General features: G+C 34.9%; 1 protein-coding gene across 1 annotated transcript; it reads right to left on the minus strand.

The window, feature by feature from the left end:
* Positions 1–8,233: 8,233 nt before the first annotated feature.
* LOC149804240 (actin, muscle-like) lies at positions 8,234–9,377 on the minus strand. The gene is made up of 2 exons (XM_089932346.1): positions 9,260–9,377; positions 8,234–8,439 (listed from the first exon to the last, which is right to left on the minus strand). Exons 1-2 carry the CDS (start codon positions 9,267–9,269, stop codon positions 8,234–8,236), a joined length of 216 nt encoding a protein of 71 aa, XP_089788472.1. The 5' UTR covers positions 9,270–9,377.
* Positions 9,378–9,768: the final 391 nt, after the last annotated feature.

Here is a 9,768-nt window from a genome sequence, read left to right on the forward strand (position 1 = left end):
GCAGTTGTTACTCACCCCTTTTTCATAGAATCAGTGTTGAAAAGGTTTGAAATACCCAGAATTTGTGCCATATAAGGAATAAAGTGTTTGTCATTATGCTAGAAACAAGCTATCCCAAGCAGACGCCGTGCTCATTCACCTAGGTAAACAAGTTGGTCAATTTTCTATTTTTACCTGTGAGTGTACACTGATATATAAGTTTATTTGTTATGTTCATACCTATGAATAGACATAGGTTACGCTACTGTGTATTCAAGCAAATTATCACAGTGAAAAGGTTGCTTCGTCTCTTATAACCGTCACCATTAAAATGGTACCTGATAAATACCATGTTTGTTCCAAACTCTTAAATTAATCATATCAATAAATTTTAAAGGAATTTGTGATTTCGATTCTGAGTTATTCGCTACCAAGAGTATCAGTATTTATGCATCTCTCGGTGTACTCGCCGAAATGTGTAGAAAAGCTGGTAGAACACTAATATTCAAGTGATATTTTTTTTCATATTTGCTACAATGAGTAGATCATAAACGTAACGTTTGCTTTGTTAAATGTTTATTAAGTATTGTTTTGTACATTTGATGTGAATATTTTTACTAAATTGGCTTTCTCACAAATGATTGAAATACTATTTAACTCACTAAAACTTAACATCTTCCATCCTTCAGGGTTATTCATGGACGCCTGCACATAGGGGCAAACAAGGGGCGTTTGCTTCTGCCCCCCCCACCCCCCTCCGTTTCACCTCTAAACATAAATTTGGCTGACATCTATAAAACTTAACAGCATGTTTGACCCCCAACTCAAAAGAAAATCTGCAAGCGCCTCTGTACAGCTATATAAGTGTATTCATATGGGTGTATTTATACAGGTGTATTCATATGGGTGTATTTATACAGGTGTATTCATATGGGTGTGTTCATACTGGTATATTAAAATAAAGCATAATAATGGTATCCACTTGACCAGAAATCCATGGCAGTTCATAGCAGAAGTGTATGCACCAAACCCCAAATTTATACATGCATTTTTCACGTCCGAAGGTCATTTTGGACACCATGTGATGCTCACAGTGCAAACAAGCACATTTCCTAGATGATAATTCTGCAGAACTGTACTAAACAGGCTGATGCAATTGAAAATAGTTGTCATCCAAGCCGTTTTTTATATATTCTACTTGCCCCTAACCCGTTTGTTTATTCGCATGGTAGGCTAGCTCTTCTTCCTAGCCTGCTCTAGATATTTCACTATATACGAACTGCAGAGTAACTATGGAAGGTGTACATGCCTGACATAAATATCAAGAACACAAGCCGGAAACACCTATTGCTCCTAAAGTGATTAAATACGTTTTATGGTTTAAATGCAAAAACAAATCGCTCCTTTAGCTTGAATGTTTTCGCTTCAAACGCAATACCACACATTGAAGTCGATCCTAATGTAATCAATTAAAACATTTAGAAACTCATTACTTTCATGTAATCGGTTCATAAAGTACACGGAATCTCGTGTATATAACGTACTTCTCGTTCACTTCCATTGTATTGAATCTGGACCGAAATCAAAGGGTGACCCGCTTATAAGCATCTGTGTTAACGAAACAAGAAGATAGTTTAAAGCACTGATAAGTAATAATGTTGGATTTCTATGTTTTGCATCTCTCTTAACTTAATTTTGATTGGCTGATACGTATGGTCGTTTAGCCTGATATGCAGCGAAACAGTAAATAGAACTCACGCACGTCCACTTACAGTCGTCCGAAAAACAGGTATTGTCTCGGACGGCTAGGGATTTTGATCAACTCTGAACGTACTGACTAGATACATTCACAGAGAATTGATTTCTTGCATAACAAACTGGATTTGATATCAATACATTGGTCCGTGGAAATTTATCACCCCATTTTAGCAAAGGCAAATTTTAAATTGATCGATTTCCCTCACAACACTTAAATCCATAGACCAACTCGAGTAAAGGATTCCATAGCTAGGATTAATACGATTTGACTAAATCCACAGTTGTTGTTGTTGTTGTTGTGGGGTTTAACGCCATTTTTCAGCACACGATAGGCTATGTATGGCGGCCAGTATTAATGGTGGAGGAAGAACCCGGGAAACCCACGGGAAGAACCACCGACCCACGAGAAGCTACTGGCATAAATCCACAGTTAGAAATTCATCTAAAAACATACGAATAGACTTTTACGACTTAACGTTTGAGAACATGATTAAAGCATGGTTTGTTAATGACCAGGAGCATTATACATTTTATCAGATCTTTGGTATGCTGTAAGCTTTTCGAAAGAACGGAATCCGTTGTGGATAGAGCGATAGATTACGTATGAAATCCGAAAGAAAATTATGCATTAGAAGACAAAACTTTCTTTATCTTTACATATCAAAATCGTCGTAACATATACACCAACACACAATGCTGATTGAAATCAAAGTTATTCGCAGCTGCATATATCTTGTGAAGCCCTTTCAGCAATCCATCGAAACTACGATTTGTTGACCACAACGCAGCATTCACGGCGTAGACTCTACCAAATTCCAAAATATTTTATGTATTATTTAAGTCGAGTACTAAAATGATTATAGCAAGTGGGAAAATATGAGGTCATGTGATAACCAAACTATTTATGCATTCACATTCTGTTTGGTGAATATTTGGTTGATATTAGCAAATATAATATAAAATCTTCAGAGCGCATGATCCGAGTGGCACGCGAGTTCTTCACCAACAATTTATTTTATCCTTTAATATATGGATATTATGATACATTTATTTGAATCAAGAGCATTTTAAGGAGGTCTACAGAAGAAATGTAACGCAGATGAATATACCAGAGAGACAGACAGACAGACAGGTCCGAGTATATAACAAACTTCCAAGTGATAAACAAATTCAAATTGGCTTGCAGAGAGCCAGAGGGGAGATTCTCTAAGGCTCTGCATCATAATCGCGATCTGACGTAATGATCATGAACGAAATGTTTTGTTCTTTTGTCATTAGTCCGCTTTTGAAGACGGATCGATTCTCTGCGAAATCTTTCTTAAGAAACAATAGGCAAAAAAATTACTAATATACGTCTCACCATTGACAAATGTTACTGTAATCCTGCTTGCCCAGTTCAAACAGAAGACATTCTGCAGAGATTTTTTTCAAAAACCTTTGCTTTCAGATTTGATTATGTGACTTGTGCAAGAGCAAGTCATTTCCTAGTTATAATGTTAGAAGCTTTAACATATTTCTTCTGTCGCATGGACGATGACCTTGTTGGTCAGTAATCCAAAAGGATATTCCATTTAACGTTGTAAACTCGAGTGTCAAGTCTGAAAACAACATCTGCACCAGAGAAGGCATTTAATAATGTTAAACTGGCCATTTTACGCTCGACCTCCTACGTTTCTGCCCCAATTGTTGCTTCAGTGACAATATATACTTGATCCGTGACATCAGCAGATACCACTGATACAAAACCAGTGAACACCGATTAGTAGTATAATAATTCTACCTGTGAGCTTTCTCTTTTAGAATCTTTAATTTCCGTTGATGTCCATATTTGCGCAATTCCGCCGATAACACTGTAGACCTTAAGCAACTTGAACCTAAATGTTTGCCAAAATCCGATATCAAATGAGATATATATTGAATCCTGACCATCAGCAGACTGCATCAACCTCCTGACAGGAACCCTCCCCCGGCTATGGCCCTTCGGGATGGTATTCTGGCCCTTTGGCTATCCACTGCCGCTACGACTCGACCCTGACGACAGTCGACACATGTCGGACAAGATAGTTATAATGTAATAGTTGAAAAATAAAAATATAAAGAATATCAAATTGATATTGTTTAGAACCAAGGACATAATCATTTACTAGGAACAGAAGTCATCACAATTAACGTAGGACATTTCCTTTAGGCAGAAGTTCAGTTAAGTTTGCCACTTTAGAAATCATCTGAAGCGAAGAAGAAACCATAGGATACCGTCGACTCTGATGACTCTTACGCAAATATTTGCGTGACGAATACCTATGACCCAGAAAAAAACAGACTGAGAAAAAAGAAATAGCAGACAGCACAATATATATATAACGGAGCCAGTCTATGGAATAATTTGATACGGCGATAAAAGGCCGTCTCAAAATAGGCAAATACAAACGATATATTTTTATTAAGTCCATATCATGACTTTGAATCGATGCTTCCAAGAACTTCAAGTCAGAGTGATAATTTTACATACGTTAGTGATTCAGAAATGGATACGTCTTCAGCATGATGGGCACTTGGATTGAATGATAACGCAATACAATGAGGGTATGAAAGTTTATGAAACAAACAAAACAATGTTCACTACAGCGCATACACAAATTGACTCGCAGACCCACACCATACACACAAAACAATGTTCACAACGCATGCACAAATTGACTCGCAGACCCACACCATGCACACACATACTAAACGTGTTACCGATTCATATATGTATAATAATATTATGATATGGTTCTAACATCCACCATATGCGCAATGATAAGAATATGATTTACAGAGTCGTACGAGTTCGATTCAGGGAATCGTATGATACCAAAAATTATAAATAAGGTTCACACAACCATACGATACCAATGAAAATAAAATTAGTTCACACAACCATATCATAGTGAAAAACAAAGTGTGCACACAAAACCGTATGATAACAATTAAAAAATAAGATTGGTTCACACAACCATGTGATAAAGTGAAAATATAAGTATGGTTCACACAACCGTATGATAAAATGAAAAAATAAATATGGTTGAAATGGCTTCACTGCCACAATACAGATTATAGCCTCACCATCCTGGTTCTTCTAGCCGATCTATCCGTCTATCCGTCCTTCCATACATATAGCTGCAAATAAATTAAGCTGGTCATAACAAGAAATAAACAAAATACATAGAAGAAATTCATAAAAACATGTTACTCAAAGCCCTTGGCGATAATTTGTAACAGACCGACAGTTTTTCTAGCGTATAAACCAGAAGAATGACAAACAAAGGCAGTAAACTGAATGAAGGCATTTGAACTATAAATGTACGCTTATAAATTGGATTTATATACAATTTAACACTCACCTCTATGGCTGTAGTTGGAAGTAAGAGTGTTCACACTCCCTGACAAGATCCAAAAGATCAATGTGTCGCATAAAACAACAAGCCTCCTATAAATAACGAAAACAACGCACACGACCAGGGCAAAGTACCCTTGAACACCGTGATATATGAGCATCTCACCGCAGTGACCGACGACGAGATGCATATATTGTTCAGTCACACAAAACAACGAAATTGAACCACCCTTGGTAACGTTCTATGCGTCTACGAAGTCAATTAAATAAATTGCTCTTAAGGCATACCAAATTATTTTCTTGCTTTATTCCGTGACAGGCATCCTTTCTTGAAATCAACGTAGAGAGTGAAAACGTATATATATATATATATATATATATATATATATATATATATATATATATATATATATATATATATATATATATATATACTCATCCATTTGGTACTTGTTCCGATCCCCATCCAATAATAATATATGGGTTTGAAGGACATGATAAGAAACCAGACAAACTAGTATTTACTATAGAGACCATGGGCCATGCACCGTAGCCCGTGGGCTCGCCCTTGGGTCACCGTAGCCCGTGGGCTTGCCCTTGGGTCATTGCTTTGTCACTTGGAAGCAGTTGAATCCTCAACTTTTATTCATACATAGGTTGAAAAATTACATACATTTCCAGTACCGACCCTGAAGACGGAGACATTTTCTTCGGTCATCACATGGAAACGGTTGAGATACCCAGTCTACGACTATATTTAATTTTGAAATGCACGAGTAATCAAATTAGACATATATCCAGAACAGACCATGGGTTGTACTCCTATGATTGCGAACTTAATCATCACTCATAACTTGGAAACAAATATCGCATTTCTAGAATTATTTATACATTTACTGGGAACGAGAAAATATATGCTCTTGTACATCAAATACAAATTCGGGTCATAGGTCAGAAATAGCGGACTTGCCCTTGGCACGTAACTTGGAAATTGTCAAGATTTCCACCATATAACCACGCATGCTTTGACTGAATGTGAAATGAGACATACAAATTTACAATATTTAAAATTGACCCTTAATCAAGCTATACCCCATTATATATATATATATATATATATATATATATATATATATATATATATATATATATATATATATATATATATATATATATATATATATATATATATATATATATATATATATATATATTGGAAGCATTGTGATATTCCATTACATGCCATGTCATGACATTTGCCTAATTCTAAGCATTCTCCATTATTTCGCTCTGGTTTACACTCAATTTGATGGTTACCCAAAGAAAATCTTGAGGATGCATCACATGGGACTGTTTTGTTGCCAACTAAAAATTAAAATTGTAGACTTTAATAGTTTTTTCACACGTTTTACCATCATCCAATTTGACGCTGATAGAAACATATTGGTGTATTGCGTGAACTTATGAAGTGAAAGAAACTTTATAAGAGTTTTACATTTTCTGCAATAGCTGTATCAATTTCAGAACTAAAAACTATCTGCATCATGCTTTGTTTTTTAATCGAATCTTGGTCTCCATAATTATATATTTGCTCTTGTGGAATAATTTCTTACTTTCAAATATGTTGCTTTTCAGTAAAAGCTACCATAATTGACAGCAATATGTACATATGTATTCTTAAAATAATGCAGGACATCTTTATGTATTTTCAAAACATTGCAGGACATCTTGTTAACCTTTGAAATTGACAAACCAAGAATTATATTGGATATTATTTTGTACAATTAACATTTATGTCAACCAATGCTTGTGTACAAACATGATCTCCTGTTGCTTTAATGTTAAACACGTGACATATTATTAACACCACTCTCGAAAAAGTTTGATATATTTTAATGTTACATGCGTAAACGTTTCAAATTTTTTGCCATTCCGCCCAGTGTACAATCAAAATATTAACTTGCGATCTAGGGACTCGAGTGTCTTGTTTCTTTTTAAAAGATCAGAGTGGACCAGAAAGGTTTAGAGAATTGTAGCAATTGAGAGTGATATAATTAGAATTTATTGATCTATGTATTTGTTTATTTACTACGTTAGCAATGCCCACGGAAACTGGTAAAAGGAGAGTTCAAACTGCATAGTCCCATTGGTAAGACAAACGTATAGCGTCACCCCAACAACTACAGACTTCATTCAAATTCAAAAGCGAAGACGTTTGAAAGTATTTGAAGCTGACAGTCAAGCAATTACTATGTAATACAGGAACTAGACTGTATTTTCTATTTTTTAAAACAATAATGCGGTTCATAAAGGTTTATAATATTGTAGTAATCGCGAGTGCTAGAATTAGAATTTATTGATGTATTCATATTTTTTTACTACGTTGTCTAACCCCATGGAAACTGTGGTAAGAGAAGTTTAGACTGCATAGTTTGCTGGCTAAGACGAAGACATATTGTCCTTCTGGCATGGCATAGGCGTCATCCCAATTTTATGGGCACATTGCTTACAAATTCTGTTTAAATATTTTCACGTCAGTTCGGGGAACGAGTACATGGAGTAAACTAATTCGATGACTAGTTCGACAAACTATCAAACATGTAGAATGTTTCCGTATACGTAAAATTTCGTTACCTTTTGGTTTAGAAATTTCCGTGTAGAATTTGGCATCATTGACAAAATTAATTTTTGCTGTGTTCTGGCGCCAGCAAATTGTCCCTGTGGAAAGAGCCTGACCTAAAATTTATACTGTATATGGTTTTGCAATGGAATGAGACAGACTGGTTTCAAGTCAACGTAAATATATACTGTCTAACTACATAAAGATAAACAAAATCGTAGAAGAGCCTGACAATATTTGACGAATACGTTCCAACATATACATGCGCACGCATACGTCGTTTGTAAATAAATAAAGAGTTATATATGACCGTAAATGTTTATCAATTTTTATTTTTATTTTTCCTGTTTTCACTGACCAGCAATAAAAGGCAGAAATTGTTAGACATGATAATGATGCTATTCATGTGAATATATACAAATCCACTGAAATCATTTTCCTTCGAATAGAACTCAGAAGACGGGTGAGAATTATCCTAGTCTGGGATTCATTAATTTATTTCAGAACCATGTTCTGTGAACTATACCATGAGAACTCTCGTCATACTCCTGTTTCGAGACGTACACCTGCGAGAAAGTAGAAAGTGAGACTGTAATAGAACCGCCGATCCATACAGAATACATCCGCTCAGGTGGCGCAAAAGTTTTGACTTTGATTCCACTTGGTACAATAGCAATCACCTCTTTCTGCAATCTGTCAGCTAGACCTATAAAATTAAAAGAAAATGGTAAATGTACTTAGCTTCTTTTGATACCGGATGGATACAAGTCTTTTCAAATTTACAAGTTCTGATTTGAATGAATGTAGAGCAAATTATTTTAACACCTTTTCAATTCATCACCAGGAAAAGGAATATTAATCCATGCAAACAAAACCAGAAAAGGAAAAAGAGAAAAAGGCCAAAATATCCCAGAGATAACGTGGTGTGAAGGTTTATCTCGTTTTATCTAATGTCTTCAACTGTTTATATCGGTGATCTGTTGAAGAAGAATACCAAAATGTTAATAAAAGTAATGCAATATGTTACTGAAAGTATTTATTTTCGTTTTATAGTCGTGGGAGCAGTGTAAATATTATCAAATTACATTGCAAAAATTTAGGTCAATTCATAACAAATGATTTATACAATTTTATTCACTTTATTTGCTTGAAATATGAGATCGGACAAGATCTTAAATACGCCTTCAAGGGCCTGAATTTATGGATGGAATTAGTAGACATCATTTATTTCAAAGAGATCTCGCGAAAAAATTAGTTTTACAGCTATCTTAGGAAATCGTGGTATAAAGCTTTATCTTTGAAATGATATAATTGTACTTAATACCCGCGTAACAAATTAGGCCACGTGAGTGCTCTGGAAAATAAACAATTCCGCCAAAAGCATAATCGATCTCCGTCCTCCTCATTAACGAAAGGGAAAGCTTGAAATCATTATTTATTTTTCAACTTTAACAATTCTTATACCGGCTACATGAAAGGCTTTCTAATGCATCGTTAAATACGACAAAAACATATAACAAACTAACCTGGAAACATAGTAGATCATCCGGACAGTACTATGTTTTGACAGAGATCCCTTCTAACTTCAATATTACCATTCATCACGGAGTTGTGCACAACTTCGTGAATGCCACTTGATTACATTCCTAAAAGTAAGCGTCAATAACAAAGTTCTTATGAATGTTTTTGCTGCAGAAATTAATTACTGTAATTAAAATAAGAGGGAACTGGTTGTAATTTGGTACAATTCACAACAGGGTTCGAAATGTATGCGACGAATAGAAAAGTTGTACTTTGAACAAATTTAGAAGACTGAGTTATACATTTCGGTATGTACATGTATTTGTTTTCCTCATTAACGATGTCTAGATTACAATAAGTATACATTAGCAAATGATTCTTGGAAAAATAATGAATCAAACGTTTTTCAAAAGAAATTTCAGTTTAAAAGCTATATATTCAGAATAGTACCATATATATCTAATACAGTTACGGACCTCTAAAATGAAAATAGTCTTTCGTTCAGACAATTCAT

This window comes from Sinohyriopsis cumingii, chromosome 2 (genome assembly GCF_028554795.1).
Source record: "Sinohyriopsis cumingii isolate HCF-2022 chromosome 2, ASM2855479v2, whole genome shotgun sequence".
Lineage (NCBI taxonomy): Eukaryota > Metazoa > Mollusca > Bivalvia > Unionida > Unionidae > Sinohyriopsis > Sinohyriopsis cumingii.